The sequence below is a fragment of the Tursiops truncatus genome, chromosome 19 (assembly GCF_011762595.2).
Source record: "Tursiops truncatus isolate mTurTru1 chromosome 19, mTurTru1.mat.Y, whole genome shotgun sequence".
NCBI classification, from domain to species: Eukaryota; Metazoa; Chordata; class Mammalia; order Artiodactyla; family Delphinidae; genus Tursiops; species Tursiops truncatus.
In genome coordinates, this window is record NC_047052.1 from 1,132,774 (window position 1) to 1,150,802 (window position 18,029).

At 53.2% G+C, this 18,029-nt stretch overlaps 1 protein-coding gene across 2 annotated transcripts in view; it reads right to left on the bottom strand.

The window, feature by feature from the left end:
• Positions 1 to 17,159, bottom strand: part of ZC3H18 (zinc finger CCCH-type containing 18) — a 51,403-nt gene extending 34,244 nt beyond the window's left edge. The window contains exons 1-4 of one of the 2 annotated variants that reach the window (XM_019921649.3): positions 16,980 to 17,159; positions 10,211 to 10,800; positions 2,504 to 2,588; positions 1,714 to 1,785 (exon numbers count right to left, since the gene is read on the bottom strand). In XM_019921649.3, coding sequence (XP_019777208.1) covers positions 1,714 to 1,785; positions 2,504 to 2,588; positions 10,211 to 10,786 — 733 coding nt within the window. In that variant the 5' untranslated portion in view covers positions 10,787 to 10,800; positions 16,980 to 17,159. The remainder of the gene's footprint in view (positions 1 to 1,713; positions 1,786 to 2,503; positions 2,589 to 10,210; positions 10,801 to 16,979) is intronic. The other variant, XM_019921650.3, reaches the window with a different exon arrangement.
• Positions 17,160 to 18,029: the final 870 nt, after the last annotated feature.

Below are 18,029 nucleotides of genomic sequence, written 5' to 3' on the forward strand. Positions count from 1 at the left end.
CCTGTAAGTGGAACTGTACAATATGGGGCCTTTCGTGACCGACTTCTTTTACTTGGCAGTGGCCTCAAGGTTCAACCGCGTTGTAGTATCAGGATGGACCACATTTTGTTTATCCGTTCACGAGCTGATGGACACTGGGGTTGTTTCCACATAGTCACGTAGCTGTTTTGTCTATGCTGCTAGTACGAGTCTTTGCGTGGCTTACGCCTTCATTTCTCCTGGATAGACACCAGGAGGGCAGTGGCCGGCTCAGAGAGCAGCTCCGCCCATCACACTGAGCAGGCTGTGCCCGGGGCAGCCACACCGGTTCACGTTCCCACCAGCTGGATATGAGGTTCCATTTCCCCACATCCTCCCCAAACACGAAAAACTTCGTTTTATTTTTAAAGTGACTCTCTTGCTACTGGAGAGAACTGAAACACGTTCATCTCAATGCAACACCAATCTTACAAACTGCAGGTAAGCAAAAACATTTACATCCAAAACCTTCTCATAACTAAGAAAAAGCAGGATATATTCCAGAACACCCTCCTTCTGTACTCTATCGCATTATTCTGTAGAATAAACAAACAGTATGGGGAAAGGTGACTAAGTATTACAAAAATACATTCCTGAAACAAGCTACGGAACAGGCCCCATTAAACTGCCAAAAAGGCCACTTACCACTAGCTTCAGACTTTCCCACTGCAAAATGCCTGACCCACTGGTCTCACTCCCCGAAACCCCAACTGGGCGCTCGGTGTGACCTGGAGGCACCTCCCCTCCTACTGTGACCTGACCCCCCCGACGTCCCTGGAGAGGGCACCCTGTCCTCGCCTGTCCAGGCACCTCCCGGTGATGCTGACCTGCAGTACCACCACCAACTTCGCTTCATGGTGTGTGCGCTTCTGGGGCTAAATTCCGGGAAGTACTTCAGCAGTGGGACCCCAAGCACCTGGACCAGAGCCTCTGTGGCCTCAACAGTGGACGCTGCTGCCTCCTGCCCTTGCTGCCACGGGGGCCTCCGGCTGGTCGTGACCGATGGCCAGATTCCTGAACCACACGGTTTGTGGACAGCGCTAACTGGAAATGACTGCAGGACATATACGGGTATGCATGCGTGCTTGTCTCCATCATTTTACTCCAGAAATCCCAGAGATGGGCTGACGTCATTAGGAAAAAGAAGTCTTCGTCTTAAGTTTAAATTTTCTGAAATAATGACACTTAAAATACCAAAGTCTTTGAAGACCTGTAACAATTTACTCTCTACAAGGTACTGCACACGTATCTGCATCCCGAGGGCGGCCACGCTCCCGTGCCACGGGCACAGTGCACACGGAGCCATCGCGTGGCCGTCTAACTCAGACGAGCCGGACTCCCCCACTCGGCAGAAACCAGCAGCACAGAACTGGCACGGCCAGGAGGACACGGCCCCAGCACGCGCTGGCCGGGGTCCCGACTGTTCCTGTGCACCCGCATCCTTGGTCACCTCGGGACAAGGGACAGGATTGTTCGAGGCCACTCGTAGGACGGGGCTCCACCGCCCCCACGCCCCCACCCCCCGTGCAGGCAGCACGCAGCTCCCGTGGGCCTTGCCATGGCCGCGCTCTGCCCTCAGCGTCTCCCCCTTCCCCTGGCTTCACAGCAGTATTCTGGATCCAGGAGCAAGGAGTCTGGCCTCCGGGGCAGGGGGACTGTGAGGTACTGAAGACATGAATATGGTATATTTTGTACCTTTAACCTGGCCTCTGAATGGTATGGAATTTGATATTGGTGAAGGAGGAGTGGACAATGGTGTCACAACATCTGGAAAAGAAGTACAGGAAGCTCTTGTGAACGTTAGGCTGCATGGGTGGGCTGGGTCACTGTGCGAGGCATCTAGGGTCAGCACAAAACCCAGGGCAGGAGAAGAACACCTTCCTGCCATGCGAGGGAAACGTGCGATCACAGAGGCACAGCAGACGGTGCCGTGACACATGTCTTCCCGGGCTTGAGGGCCCACTGCTCACCAGCCTTGTCACACTGCCACTGTCACAGCTACTGGACTCACTCCGTCCACTTTTCAGGAGGGAGGGGCCTTGCTGCCTTCAGAGGCCGACCCTCTCTATTTAGAAGTCCATTCCAAATGAAAGGTATGCCTCTGAGACACCCTGCAGAAAGTGGCAACTCCCCTTACAGAGGTGGGAAAATGTCACAAATGGTGGCTGGGGCATTTGGCCTTATAAGAAGGACCACTTAGAAAGAGTTAATATTGTCTACAGTGAAGATACAGGTCTGTGCTAGGCAGGTGGGCCTGGCATTCCAGGGTGAAACGAGCAGGCTGGCTCCCCTCCGAGAGAGGCATTAGAGTGACCAGGAAAGGCCCACAGCTGACATCGATGCACTGCCACTGCCGCCACAGACCGTCACTGCCAGCCCTGAGAACTGCCCTGCACAGGCCCAGGGCTGAACCACCACCGCAGTCCCAGGAAAAGCCGAGGCCACACAAGCGGGCCGCGCAAAGGCCCCTCACTCAGACAGTTACCTTTCATGAAGAATCGGCAGGTGGGACGAGGCCTCACCTTCCTGTCACTGGGGTCCTTCACTTCACCCTCCTCCAGGTCATCATCCTGAAACAGAGGACAACGTGACTTGAAGAGAGACTTGTCTTCATGAGGGGAAGAGGCAGGAGGGCCATCTACCACCACGCATGGCCTTCACTAAACCAGAAAAGGTACTGTCACAAGACTCAGGTCCTGGCCCCTCACGTGGCCAAGTTCACGTACATTTTCCAAACCTTAGGCTGCTCATCCACACAATGGGGGTCTCTCAAAGCTTCACCCACAAAAGTGCAGCATCACACAAGACAAAGAACATTCTGTGAAGCACGTGATGCACGATGAAAAGCAGGGCGTCATCATGTTTCTCTTAATTAGCAATTCTGGGCAGGAAATGGCTACACTTCAGGTTTTTAAGATTTTTTACATTTAAACAAAATTTATGCCCTTTAAATGAGACACTTTCTCTAATTTAAAAGTCTGGGGTCAAGGAGGAGGGAATTTAGGCGACTCAGGTCAGCGAGCGTATCCACCTTTAGCTTAGACCTGGGCCCTTCTCTTCTGGTTCTTGGTCCAGAGATCCTAACCTTGGCTTTAGAATAATGCAGGAGGGTTTAAAGACCACAGCCCGGGTGGGTCTCTCCCCCAGGGATTCCAAAGAGCAGCCTCGACTTGGACCACTGCTCTGCACCCTCCTCAGTCCCCACCTGTGCCCCTGAGACCCCACTCCGGAATCGCCTCCAGCTTGGGCGGGTATCCAGCGCCCTGCTAACATAGTTAAGTAGGTAAGTCCAAGATGGAGCTCCTCACTGCCCCCCACCCCGCCCCTCGGGTCCCAGCCCACTCCAGAGCGCCCTCATGTGGTCAAAGCAAGGGATCACAAGCAGGGCAGAGGTCTGGGAGTCACCTGGACCTTTCTCTCCCCACCTCCTGCAGCGCCACTCTCGTCCAAACTACTGCCCAGTCCCACCTGGCCTGGGGACTGCTTCCTGATGGGTGTCCACACTCCTGAACCCTTCCACATGCTCCCCACAGTGCCGTGACCTTTGCAAGTCTGGCCTGACCATACTCTTGCCTCTCTTCCCCGGCATGTAACTCATCTCATGTCCAGATCGCAGCTCGAGTCCCCTTCCTCAGGGGCCCCCATCTCCCTTCACAACCGGTTCCACAGCCCCCTGCCCCTGGAGCACGGGTCCCAGCCGTCGTGGCTGCCCAACCGGACCCTGCTTTCTGCTCACCACGGGTCACTGCTCCAAGCACAGCGTCAGGCTCAGAGTAAACAGCAAGTATTGATATTTACCGAATGAAGAAATACTGAAGGCAAACCCTAGATTTATGATGACTTATTTTAAAGCTTAAATATTGGTAAAATTTTTGCCTTAAAAATAGCAAGTTATTAAAAGGCATTTTATAACAAAAAAGAACAGATGCCTCAGAGTTATATCCCTTAAAAGAGAGAGTCAACAGAATCTTTTAGAGAGAAAAATTAAATAAGTTATTCCAGGATTTTTTTTTAAAGGTCCCGAGAATTTATTCATCTTATAACTGAAAACCTGTACCCTGTGAACAACACCTCCCCATTTTCCCGACCCCGAAAATGATTTCAGCTTGAGGAAAATATGCTGATTTTATGCCATCTGGCAGAAGCCCCCGCCCTTCTGGTCTCCCAGCCGTGCTGTCCTCTCACTACTTCCCTCCCGGCATAAGCGCAGTGTGCTATTACCTATTACACAGGAGCTCACATCTAAGGTGAGGCAGGTTCTGTTTGTTCTCATTAGAAAAACAAAACTCTCTTGAGAGGTCAGAACTCATTCAAATCTTCTGCTTCGTTTGGAAATCAATGCACAGGAGTTGAAATGATGAGTACAGAGTGACTGCTTTTCAGAAATGAAGATTCAGTCAGTGCACTAGATCGGGTTAAAGAGGTGTCTGCAAAGATGTCACTCTCAACATGCACAAGAGCAAGGAGGAGCCAGCTCCCTCGCTCAGACGGGGAGCGCTCACCTGAACCACGAGCCACGAGGGAGCCCTCTGCGGCTTCTCAGACGCCAAGCAGACGAAAACATCCACAAATCGCTCAGCAATCGAACACCCGCAAATGCCAACTAACCACTCACTTAGTACAATGGCCTTTCAAGTGCTGGACAAACAAAAGGAGTTCTTAAATCTTATGAAGAGTTCCCCGCAATTATGGCTCAAGAAGGTCTCTGAAGCCAGACTCCCAGCGCTCAGCGGCTGGACAGCCGTCCTGTCAGGTCGTGGCTGTACCTGTCAGGTGGGAATTGTGACGGGCAGCCCCTGATCCCGGAGCCAGCAGAGAGCAGAGGTCCAGCAAGAAGCAAACTGGCGCGTATAAACAGCTAAAACGGCACCAACAACTCACTCAGGGGGTGAGTACCAGGCCCTCCACAGTTTACAAATCTAGCAGAACCACGGCAGCGTGTCCTTGGGGTGAGTGTGCACAGGGCATGGGGCGCAGGGCAGCGTGGATCACGCCTGCCGCCATGGCCGTGGACACGGCCCTCCACCCCAGCCGTGCTCTCCCCCGCTGACCCTCCGAGCACCCAGAGCTCCCACCGGGGCGCGAGTGTCATCGTGACAGAAAAACCCCTCAGAGGCGACGCATCAAGACGTCGGGTGAGGGGGCATGGGTGACTTTCACTTTCTCCTTTGTGCAGGTTTTTATTTTCCTTAAAATGAAAACAAAACCACAAAGCCTATATATGACCTAAATAACAAAAAGAAGTCATTTCCCACCCATCAGCTCCGCAGTCTCGGCAGGTAAGGAAGCAAGATGCGGCACGTGCCCTGGAGCAGAGGCCCAGGCACCCTCCGGGCCAACCAGGGGCTCCCCGAACCCTCAATTCTGTACCTGTGAAGTGGGCTAGCAATTCGGGTCTATAATCCTGCATTCACACCCTTTGGGGCCAGAGGTCATGTTCTGGCCTCAGAAAGGCGATCGGGTGGGTGGAGCGGCGCCTGGGACGGACAGTCTTCCTCCTGTGAGGGGACCAGCTCACAGCGGGTAAATACAAAACCACAAACGGCCTCCACGGGCTCTGGCCAGGTGAGCTGGCAGAAGGAGAGCTCTCCCACCCCAGAGCTCTGCGCTGCTCTGCTGAGCAGGGACGGTGGCCCGGGGCCCTCAACCGCCCCGAGGGAGGCGGCAGGCCTTACTTAGTCCCTTGCGGCCAGGCCGCCATGGCTGCTTCCCCGGCTCCCACCAGGGGACAGCGCTGTGGACGTCCCCAGATCCCTAAGCCCGAGGGCTCACCTGCCTGGAAGCCCTTTGGCAGAAGATACTGTGTGTCCAGACGCGAAAGGAGCAGGCAGATGTGAACAGGAGAAAAGACAAAAGACCGCCTGCAAAGAAAATGCCTCCAAGTATATCTGTCTGTGGCTGGGCCCAAGGAGTCATGTGGCCCGTCCACTCGGGGCGCGCCCACCCCGCCCCATCTCTGAGCGCGCACCCTATCAGTGTGACAGTCACTGACGAAAGGAGGAAGGGAACAAACTACGCCACGCTTTCCCAAGGGGATGGCACACTCCAGGCGGCTGAAGTTCTGTCAACCAGATGACAAGAGAGATATAAAAGAGAACCAAGTCCATAAGCGGAGGAGGCAAAGGATGGACCAAAGATGGAAGGCCCTGAGTCTGTCAAGGTGAATCACAGAGCCACGAAGGAAGGGGTCTGTGTGCAGAACTCAGCAGGGCTGCGGGAGTGAGCCAGGCAGGCCTCACACGGCCGCGTGCTCTGTCTGCCTGTCCTAAGCGTGGCTTCCTGCACAGGTGAGACCGCTGACGAAGTCGAACTCACCCGCACTTCAGCTGTCGGTTGTCGGGGACCCTCGGCCCCCCTCCACAAATAAACCAGGTGCTGTAAATAGTGGGCCCACGATCCTGTTTGCAAAATCGCATCCCCACTGCAGCAGGGCGTGGCACTTCCAGAAAGGCCTCTGTATCTGAAGGCAGCACACCAAGACATATAAAAGTAATTCAAGGCCTGAGTTATAAACTACGTGCTTCAGACAAAAGAATGTCAAAGGTTTATTGTACAAACTGATGTCACTATCAAGGAAACCACTAACAGAGCAGGAAAGCTGGGGAGGGTGGGGGTGACTCCCCCCAAATCAATTCACCTGTCCCAGTGACCCAAAATCTACAAGGGAAAAAAGAGGGACAGTGTACCCCAACAGGAGAGAAGAGTGCTTCTCAGTTAAAAGGAGGATAAATCACAGGGCCTTTGAGACGCTTCCACTCCGCTGGCCGTTCCCAGCAATTCAGGCCTGGAGGCTGAGGGGAGACGGGCAGCGAAGTGCAGGAGGGGCCCTGGAAACGGTGAGCCTCTTCAAAGAGTCAGCGGGGCTGCGAGACCCCTGCCAGACGTGGAAAAGCTCAGGGGCCTCAGTGAACGCACTTTTGAGGTGTGAGCCAAACTGCCCTTTTCTTCTGCATAATAACATCCAGGTAGCTCACTTCTGATACCAAAAATGTGCTTGAAAGCAATGGGGAAAAGGCCCCCTGGGATGGATACTTTCCACTTGGACCAGAGGCTACTTGGCACGGATTTAAACTGAAGGGGACCAGGCCAAAGTCCTGTCAGAAGCAGGCTGCTCATGGACCCAAGTGCACACCTCTGGCTCCCTGTCCATCTCGGGAGAGAAAGATACAGGAGTGTGTGCTTGCGGGAACGTGGGGCGAACTCTCTAGCCGAGATTCTGACGACGAAGGACGGACGGGAACTGGGATGCAGAGAGCAGAAGCGAAGCAGCAGTAGTTTTTCAATACGAGCTAATGTGTGTCTACACTGGGTTCTTCCAACAGCGGCTAGTGTGGGTGCTGGTCACCCACACGCAGTGCCTGAACTGCCTCTTTATGCGAATGGCTCTCTGGTGTAGACCTTCCACCCACTGCCACCCCCATCTCAACGGCACTCGACTTCAACGTGCCCCAAAGCAGCTGGAGTTCGCCCGTCTGCTGAGAGGGCAGTTACTGGCTGCCTCCAAAGTGCCAGGTCCTGGGAACAGAGGGGCAAAGCCACGCAGGTCCCAGACTTAGGGAACTGTGTCCTTGGAGGTGTGGGCACGGAAGAGCAAGAGAAACAAACACACTAAGGACCCAGTCAATTCAGACTGTGGAGGCCCAGCAGAGGCACCGAGCCAGGTGTAACAGAGTCGGGGGCAGGAGGCAGGGCCTGCAGAAGGGAGCAGACATGGAAGGAAGCCAATGGTTAAAGGATGGGGAGGAGCCTGGAACACAGGTGCGCTCCCATGAGGGCCCAAGTCTCCATTCATAGTGCCCACTCCCGTCTAGGCCTGCCTATCCCTGCGGGGCGATGGGCTCTGCCCTTCCCAGTTACACCCCCAGCGTGTTACAATGAGCCTGACACACTGCAGGGTCCGTGGGGCTGTGTGTGGGAAGGGCAGTGCCACCCCGTGGCTGAACGAAGCTGTGCTCTGGTCCCAGCAGCTTGCGGGTCCAGTAGGGCTGTGAGGCCCTTGCGAGAGGTGCCAGGCAGGCACAAGGCAAACCAAGCAGCCATCTAGGATCAAGTGGGCAAGAAAGTCAAACTGGATTTCTAGTTCACCTGCTGTTTCTGGGGGAAACCAGCAAACCTCCAGACGATGGGTGCTTTCCCGGGCCAGCTCAGTCAACCCAATGTCCCATGCCGCCACATCTAAGTGCGGCAGGAAAGCCCGGGGGTGCGATGACGGCAAGGCCCCCCGGGACCTGCAGGGAGACACCTACCTGTCCACATATGATCATGGAAAGGCAGGAAGGTAGATGAATTTTGCCGTACAGCTTATTCAACAGTTGAAGCAAGAAGAGCTTGCAACTGGTCCTTTCTTAATGGGAAACAGACTGCCCAGAACGCCGGCCACAGCACCCCAGTCATCAGGAGCCCCTCAATCCTTGGTGGCAGGATGCAGACGTGGCTTTTCTCTTTGTAAACTGAAAAACCAAACTCACGGGCAACCTCAACCAATGATTTCATCTTCTGCCCAAAATGTCGTCCAAACTGATTAACTGGAGTCTCATGGCATCTCCTTTTCCTCTGGTAACCCTGTGGTCAAGGTGAACTTTCCAGATGGGAAAGGAAGCATAGCTGGCGAAATCTAAGAGCGTTCATAGATAATGTCCCGACAATACCCTTTTAAATGAGTACGGTATTAATAAGTAACGGCTGCTAATTTAGGAGACCATCTCCTACACTTAGTTGTGAGAAGATAAAAGATCTAAAATTCTAAGCTTGTAACTACATACACGATCTCGGAACGCCCCACAAAGTTCTGCTCTCGTGAACCAGAGTTTGAGAAGCACGGTCTTTGCGACGCAGCGTCCATACCAGCTGTCGCAGGAGCCTGGCACTTCGGGCGAGCCTGGGTTATGCACTTGACCAGCCCCTCCTCTCTCGGCGACCCAGAGCGGTTCCGAGGCACTCCTCACACCTCTCGCCACAGCGACTCTCCAGTGAGCAGAATCTCCTTTGTGGGATATTAAAAGCCCCAGATCTCGTCAGTCTGCTCCGTCCCTCCCTCAACCCCTTTTAGTAAAAGCATTTCTCAGCAGGACCTCAGGCTCTGCCCCCCACAGACTCAACTTCTTAAAAGATCGTGACAGAAATTCTTTCAACAGAATCATCTGTCATAAAAACCCAACCTGCGCACAAATAAGATGATTATTACTGGGTTCCTTGTCCTTAATCTGAAGGCCAGATTAATTTAAATAAGTTATAACAATGTGATGGCTTGGTCAAAAGCCAAAGCGTTCTGACACACAACCCCATTTTATCCAGTCCTGAGGGTCTTTTTAGGGACACTCCCAAAGAAGTCTGGCCTAGCTGTGATCCTCAGCAGAGAAGAAGGGCAAAGATAAAAATGCCTAAGGTAATAGAGGAAGCTGGAAGGAAGTTTTTTCAGGCTCAAGAACCTAACAGGGGACCTCCCTGGTGGCGCAGTGGTTAAGAATCCACCTGCCAATGCAGGGGACACGGGTTCGATCCCTGGTCTGGGAAAATCCCACATGTCGTGGAGCAACTAAGCCCACGCACCACAACTACTGAGCCTGCGCTCTGGAGCCCGCGAGCCACAACTACTGAGCCCACGTGCCACAACTACTGAAGCCCACAGGCCTAGAGCCCGTGCTCCACAGCAAGAGAAGCCACCACAATAAGAAGCCCATGCACGGCCACTTGCCGCAACTACTGAGTCCGCACACCTAGAGCCCATGCTCCGCAACAAGAGAGCCAGGGAATGAGAAGCCCATGCACTGCAACAAGAGTAGTCCCCGCTCGCCGCAACTAGAGAAAGCCCGCGTGCAGCAACTAAGACCCAGTACAGCCAAAATAAATAAATTTATACATATAAATAAAAGAACCTAACAGGAACTGAAATCCACAATGGTTCTAGTTGAATACTAACTCAAATATTACTTACAGACAGCAAAGAAAAAAGCAGAAAATTACTGCTTGTTTAAAAAAGAAACATCTAGAATTTTAACGCAATCCAACCAACAGCACCAGATGAGTGAGGGTCCACAGGACTTCTGCCAGCTACCGAATGGAAGACAGTTTTCTGACTGTAGCCCACATCCCCTGATTTCGGCGCTCCCTCATCACCACGGCGATGGCTCCCAGCACACGCCTCCTGTCCCCCTCCTCCGGGGTCGCTGCCGGCTCCGCTGGGCATACTCACGTCGATCTCTCCGTCGTCGATCTCTCCGTCGTCATCCTCTTTTCTTTTCTCCTTGGCGGCCTCCACGGGCTCCCTGTCCTCCACGCCGTGGACGCCCGCCTTCCCGTCCTCCCCGGGAGCCCCTTCTCCCCTCTCCTCGTCATCCTCAGGCCCGGCCTTCTCGGTGTCGTCCTCGTGCGTGGCGGGGGCAGGCTCCTCGGGGACCTCCTCGTCGTAGTCTAACTCGTGCTCGTCCAGGTCCCTGGTGACCGACGAGGCCTCGTCCCTCAGGTCGCTGGTACGGTCTTCCTCCCCCCGGTCCCCCTCGGCCCGCGGGGGGCTGGCCGGGCCCCCGCTCAGCTCCGGAGCCTCAGAGTCCCGGTCCTCCTCGTCGGAGCGGCTCTCCTCTTCCTCCTGGCTCAGTCCCGGGGCGACGTTCTCCTCGTCCTCCGCGTCGGAAGCCCTCCCCCCAGCTCCATCCAGATCCTGCTCAGACCCACTTTCCCTCAGGATGTCATCGTCCGAGAGCCCCTGCTGCTCCTCTTCTTCGTCCTCTGGAGAGCGAGGGTCCCGGTCAGGGCTCTCGGCCACATCCATCGGTACCCACGGTTCTGCAAAACAAAGAGAACACACACTCACAGCATCCAGAAAGGGGCCAGTCAATCTCGCGCCGGTCTGCTGGGCCCCATGCTTGCCTCCAGCCTGCAGGAGGGCTCGGCCCCGCCCGGCTCCTCCACACCCCAGATCCCAGGCCGCAGACCACCGGCACCGCACCCGAGGCCCCCGCGGAGCCGGGCCGAGCGCGCGGAGCTGTGTGCCGGGAGCCTCACGTCTGGAGCCACCGGGTAGCGAGAGAGCCGGCGTGCCCACCTCCATACGGGGCACCCCGACTGGTTATCAGACAGTGGGCAAGAAGACGGGCATTGCAAGCGACAGCTTTTTGGGTTCGTAAAGTAATTACTTGTGAAATTCAGGAAAACGTGCATTCGGAAGGAGGTGGCAACAGTGAAGGCAGCGCCTGGCCTCTTCCGGAGTCACCCGCAGGGTCTGGAACAGAAACCCGGCCTGCCTTTGAGAGCCCCCAGGACATGGGCCATCTCCCGTTCCTGCACGTCTCTCCAGGTCAGGCCGTGAAGGCCGCCCGGAAGGCCTTCGTGCACTCTGATTCTCGAGAACCACTGTTCCAGGACAGGCAGGTCGTGGGAAAGAACTCTGGCAGAAAATCTTACATATTTAAGGAGTTTCTTATATAAAAAGACCAACAGTGTCATTTTAGAAGATTTCATTTCTATTTTTACTCACTAGATTTAATTACAAAGTGACTATTTTCTGGTTTTCCCACCCCAACGTGCAAAGATAGGACATTGTTGCATTGGTTCTAAACGCAGGTTGCAGAAGGTGGGTTGAGACGGTGTGTGCATGAAGTCGACACCAAACAGCCTACAAGCAAACATTTACCGTCCGCCACGCGACAGGTAGCGAGTAACCACTAAGCTGGTGTGAGACAGCAGGGACAGTGAAGGGTTTCATGTTCACTCGATTCTTCAAAATTTTTTATTTAAAATAATGTATGCCCCAGTCATGCTACTTGGTACCTCAGTGAGATCTGGAAACGCACAGTATATTTACATACTTTATATAAAATTACTTTATGCATTTACATAACTAAAAATTTAAAGTGTATCTTTTAAATTTATACCTTCAAAAGGAGAACCTATGTTTAAAGGTGCACATACCAAGAGTTGGTATCTGAACCCACAGTTAAAAACAGTTTTGTTTTGTTTTTTTGCTGTTAATGGAAATTGTTAAAATTCAGCAAACATGAGGACAAGTTACTTAAAATTCATCACTTTATAAATAAAAAAAATGGTTAGCAGTAAAAGAAATTTACAAACCAACCAATCCATTCAAAGTCACTTAAAAGTAGACAGCTTTGAAAATGATTCACTTTTCAGTCTTCTAACTACGCTATCCAGAGGTAGGACTACTGGAAAGAATTATTAAAAAGTTAGCCCTAAAATGGTGCATTTTGCTGCCCCGTGGCTTCCTGGCTTCCCTGTGCAGGGCAGAGCCTGTCACCACACACATCACCCCTGCAGCCCAGGGCAACGCGCAAGGCGAGAAGGTGACCGCGGACAGGGCCCGGCACCCGCACCTCTTCCAGACAGAGCGCGGGGGCCTTGGGGCAGCCAGTCAGGGGCCAGTGGCAAACCGGCAGCCTCCCCGCTCCTTGGCTAATGACATCAGTAAAAACTGGAGATTTTCCTTTGTGTATGACGCCCTATGCCTACCCTTGTACAGTTCTGATTGCATTGTATATAACGAAACCTCCCCACAGAAGGGCAGGGACTTTCATTCCCCAGCTGCTCAGGCTGGCACCTGGGACCCTGTAGGCCGGCCGTCACGTGCAGCTGGTCGCTGAGCCTCAGACATATCCCTACTGGAAACCTGACAAATTCTGATTCGCACATCATACAGGCTAATGGCAACCTTGGGAACCAAGTCACCTCTGAAATCAATCAACTGGTAATCAAAATTAAGTGTCCCCTTACACTAGTTTAAAATCCACAAAACTGATACTCTAGCTTTGCAACATATTACCCTGTTCACGGCACAGAGGCTCCCTCACTAGTAACTTGATAGCAGCCCCTTCTTGGGGCCCAGGTGCCAAAAGGTTTCATTGTCATGATTAGGTCCAACCAAACTGCTCTTCTATTCTGGCAAACTTCGATTTAAATCCTAGGGGAAGAAATGGGAGAGAGAATGCCTAACTTCAACTATATGATCAAGCAAGTGGGCCATGTCTTTCTGGGACACATGGAACAGGGCACACAGTGTGGGCTTCTGAGTCAGAACCTGAATCCCGGCGCTGCTGCTCCCCAGCTTTAGGGTCTTGGGCAAATTATGTAAACTTGCCAGACCCCAGTTTCTTCATCTGAAATACGGGGAAACAGCACCCGCTGTAGAAGTTGTTGCGACACCTAAATGAGATCAGCCTGTTGGCTTCCAATACCCACACCCCTCTCCCCACCAGCCTGCGGTCAGCCTCCTGGGTGCTCAGGAAACAGCCATCCAGCACACGCCGGATAGTCACCTGTGCACGACCACGTGAGCGATAAGATCAAGTCCCCCACCTGCTGAGAGACCACTACTCCACCAGGCACTCGACCCAGCTCCTCGCATCAACCCTGCAAACAGGCGCTGCCCCGCTCACAGAGAAGGAAACCAAGGCCACATGGCCACGGGGCGCAATCGGGGCTTGCATCTCTGAGCGGCTGCCGGAGCAGGTGCCCAGGGCTGGCGCCGGCCCGATACATGAAACCAGCTCCTGCTACCTGCCCAGGGACTAATCCCCACCTACCGCCCTTGTTTCGACAGGAAGATGGGACCCAAGCTCTAACTGACTTTACACGTTCTTTTTTGGAACAGAGCCCTCACATAAGTCGGGGACTTCTACTGAAGCAGTACCTTTTGCCTGTCGTTCTTTTCTCCCTTCTAAAGGTCTGTGCTGATCCGCCTAGGTTGCTATCTTAGCCCTTCTAGAACCAAAAAGACACATTTTCACGGAGATGGAAAAGTAACTATATGATCCATACAGACTATTAAAGAACAGTGATGACCATATGGGATCAACCTGTGACACCAGCCACTTATTTATTTTCAATGTGTCTAAAGCTTGAAGCTTAGGCACTTACGCTAAAGGTGGATTTCATAGAGAAGCCCTCACAAAGGTGTACACTTCTACACCGACACCACGGGAAATGCTGCCTCCGATTCAAACCCTGAGGCTGCTGCACTGCGTGTAAACAAGAAGTACTTGCGGAGCCTGCACGCCCCCCGAAGTTTGTATTATGGAATTCACTTCAACCTTCCAAGCACACAGCTAACTCCCCTCCTCTCACCGGCCGTTTTCAGTGCTGACCAGAAGGTGGTAGAGTGAAAGGCCCTGCGTGCACCTGTTCTTACCGGGGAGGACTAGCGCTGTCAGCCTTCTGGGCAGCACGGATTGCTCCGAGAATCTGAGGAAGGGGATGGCTCCTCTCCCTAGAAAAACCTGGACATACACAATTTATCCCCCACTTTCAGAGTTCAAAACCTCCTGAGGTCCACCCACTGAGCACTCCTGCCCTAAGTACGCTGTACATTATTCCACTACATACCCAAACTCGCCACACCGTATACCCCAACTATCTGTTTGCAAAGTCTGTTGGGAGACCCCCCCACCCCCGGCCCCATGAAGGTCCTGAGTGGAAGGGCTCAGAATCACCTGGGTTCTCCGAGCTCAGCAAATGGCTGGCACTTGGTAGCAGAGCTACCATGTAACTTATTGTCTGAACTTGGGGGCGTGTTTGAGACTGAAAGGGGGCACTGTTAACCATTACAGCAGGCATGAGCCTGGCTGTCCTAAGCATACTGGGACACACAGTCACCCTTAGGAGGCTCTGACAATCTCCTGAGCAAAGGGGTCCCATCTCTTCTTTCCCTGTGGAACCTCCTGGGATTTTCCAATCTGAGGCTACACACAGGTGAACAGCTTGCAGAGGAAAACATGCCAAAGAATCTTCCTGCTTATCAGAAGCAACCTGAGTCACACCCCGCTGCACAGAAGGGGTGTGTCCCTGGGGGTCAGAAGACGGTGTGTGTTCCGGGCCCCGCTCTGGGCGAGTTAACTGGCTCTCTGGGCGTCGGTGTCCTGTTTTGAGATTAATTCAATTTGGCCAATATCTGAGTACGTGCTCTGTGTCAGGAGCCAAGAAAACCATGTGGTCTACTAAATGCACACAGTGAAACAGAGGGTCGTCTGCACGTCTTCACAACCCCCAGGCTCACTATTCTTACTCAGTCTTTTCTTCTCACACAATCAATCACCCGTCATCGAGCGTTCTTGGCACAGTTTAGAACTCTTTAGTCCTTTGACCCACAAGACAGTGAACTTGCCTGGAGAACAGAATAACAGTGTCCATCACTGTGTCTCCACAGCGTACTACACTGGCAGACGGGGACTGAGAGACGCTGCTTGAATACATCACAAAGTCTCATTACTTGATAAACTACCTGTTGCACGCCAGAAAGAAACTTGAAGTAACTGCCTACTTTTTAGAAGACTATTCTAGAACTGAGACAGAGTGGGTGCTGCCTCGTTTCCCAGCGGTCATTCTGGAAGGCTGCGCCCTGACTGCAAGGACACTGGTACAGTACACAACAGGTGGGAGCTTTTCCTTCTCAGCAACCTTTGGAACCTGCAGAACACTCCCCTGGCACTCTCAGTGGCAGCAAGTCTTCCCTCTCTCACGGTGGGTCACTTTGACAAACGGCAGGAAGCTGTTCAGAGCCTGGTCTGGTAAGTGAGGTGAGTTCCCAAGCCAGGTAAGATGGGTTTTGGTCAAACATGGGGTGTGAGTATTGAATGAGACTGACTTTTCTCCTATGGCTTGTATATTTACTACGGCTTGTATATTTACTACCAAAACAGCAGTTCCAAAGAGGTTTTGGCAAAGGAGCACCAATGAAATACAAGCCTAACCTTCCAGGATAACGATTTTTAACAGAGCAGTCCCTATCTGAATGCCCAAGTTCTGGTACATCTGGTTAAAATTCAGACTCATAATTTCATGGATTTACAACATCCAAAGGAAAGATGTCAAGGTTGGTGATAGACACCATCCCCAAACTGACTAAACTTGACATCAAACGACTCCTCAGGGAGGAAGCACTCACCTTGAGATGATCTGTGAAAAAGGAAAAAACCTCTTCAGTGTTTGATCGTTTCCCACCCAGAACCGGAGACAAGTTCCAGCCTCTGGGACACACCTGATTGGTTTCCAGAGCTGGCTGGGCTCCACACATGTGCTCAGATTGTAAAATCATCAGGCAAAGACTCCCCTGCCTGGGAAGCGGGAATCAGCCTGGGTCCAGGCTCACCCTGAGAATCCCAACCTCTGCTCTGGGACAGGACCACTCCACAGGCAACACGAAGGAGATGAGAATCAAAGGAGAAAAGATGACAGCACTGCTATGTCTCTAAATGCTCCCTTCGTCCATTCTCCCCAAATTGATCTGAAGAACAGACCTGCTCTCACAGATAGAGAGCTGAACAGCTCATTTAAGATGATCAACCACTCTAGCCGGCAAACTCAGCTGTCATGAAGTAGTCAGTAACACTGAAGTCTTAGCAGGAGTAAGGCTGAAAGTCTTTAAGTCTTAGGTTCTCCCAGCAATGAGCCGGCATCCTTTGGGCTCTTAACCAAAGGGGCACAAGGAATTTTATTCCAAAGAGTGGCTCGCGTCTTGGGACACAGCCAATAGGTCCTACCTGTGCCTCCGGGAAGCCGAGGGAGCAAGTTCCAGGAGGCTCCGGGGAGCTCAAAGCTCCGGAAGAGCCTATCCCCAATCCGGAGGGCGAACCCGTGTGCCTCCTTCCGCCCCCCACCCCATCCTTGTGGGCGGAAAGCAATGCCACGCGAATATCCCGGAAGAGAAATGACAGCTTCGGGAGATCAACCCCACTGCAGAGAGCGGAAGCAGCTGTCGGGCGCTCGACCTGAGGGGGTCCAGGACCCCCAGGCCGGCTCGCCCGGAAGGAACATGGGATCGTGCCTAGCTCAGCTTCCCCTTCCCGGGGCCCGAGAGCCACGCTTCGGCTGGAGGTAGCCTGGAGCGCTCCCCGGAGGCGGAGGCGGAGGCGGCGGGGCTCCTGGGCCTCGGCTCCGCGCCGCCGCCACGCTCCCCGCCCGGCCGCCTCGGCCTCCTCCTCCCGCCGGCCCGGCCTCCCGCCATCGCCATCACTTACCTCAGCGCAAGGGCAGAGAGGGGGCCACGGCTTCGCAGGTGTCGGGGCGGCGCGGAGATGAGGTCCCTCAGCCCTTCCGCTCCTCACAGGCTCCGGCTTGAGGCGCGACGCGGGCGGAACAAACGGGCTCCACTACCCGCGGGGGCCGGCCATTGTGCGACGTCATCAGGCCGCGACGGTTGTCTGCGGCCCGGCGGGCTTCCCTCGCTTGCCACGCCCTCCGTCCGCTTCCTTCCGGCCTCCGCGCGGCCGCGCGCCCCGCGGCGCGCGCCCGCCCGAGATAGCACGGCGCAGGCGCGGCCGGGGCACCGCCCCTGGGGCGGATCTCCCAGCCGGCGCTCCGCCCGCCTAGGCGCAGGGAGGGCCTCGCGAGCCGAGCGGTCTCGTGACCCGCGAGCGCCGGTTCGCACCTGGCAGTGCGCTCTGCTGGCGGTAGCGGACCCGCGGAGGTGGGTCCTGCGACCTCGGGGCTCGGAACTTACCTGCTAAGTTCTGGCTGAAGAGGTCCCAGCCAAAGTTAATCCTTTCCGGGAAATGAGTTTAAATAGCAAACCTTAAACATATTAAACTTCTTCCCGGGGACTAAATAGCTCCCTCTCTGTTAAATATAATCAATGCAACGCAAAATTAATCATTTTCGAGAAACTGAGTTTAAACGTCAAAGACTAAACATTTTTTTTACAAAGAAACTATTTTTATTTGTATAACAAATATTCTAAGAAATGACGACATAATAAAATTAACAGAGTTGATGTGATGTCGAGACACAAATAAGTACGTAATGCTATTGATGATTAATCATTTTGTTTCATCCAACCTCCCACCGATTATTTTAGAGAGCATCTCTGGTGTATTTCTGACTGAATCTTAAGCATGATGTATCCAGGTGATTCAATTAGGAAATCTTTGAAAGAATGAAGCCTAAACATTTTTTAAAAACTATTTCTGTGCGACTAAATAGTTCCTGCTTTATCAAGTATAATCAGTCCAACACAAAATTTAATCATTTTTTTTGAGATATTGAGTTTAAATGTCAAAGCTTAAACATTT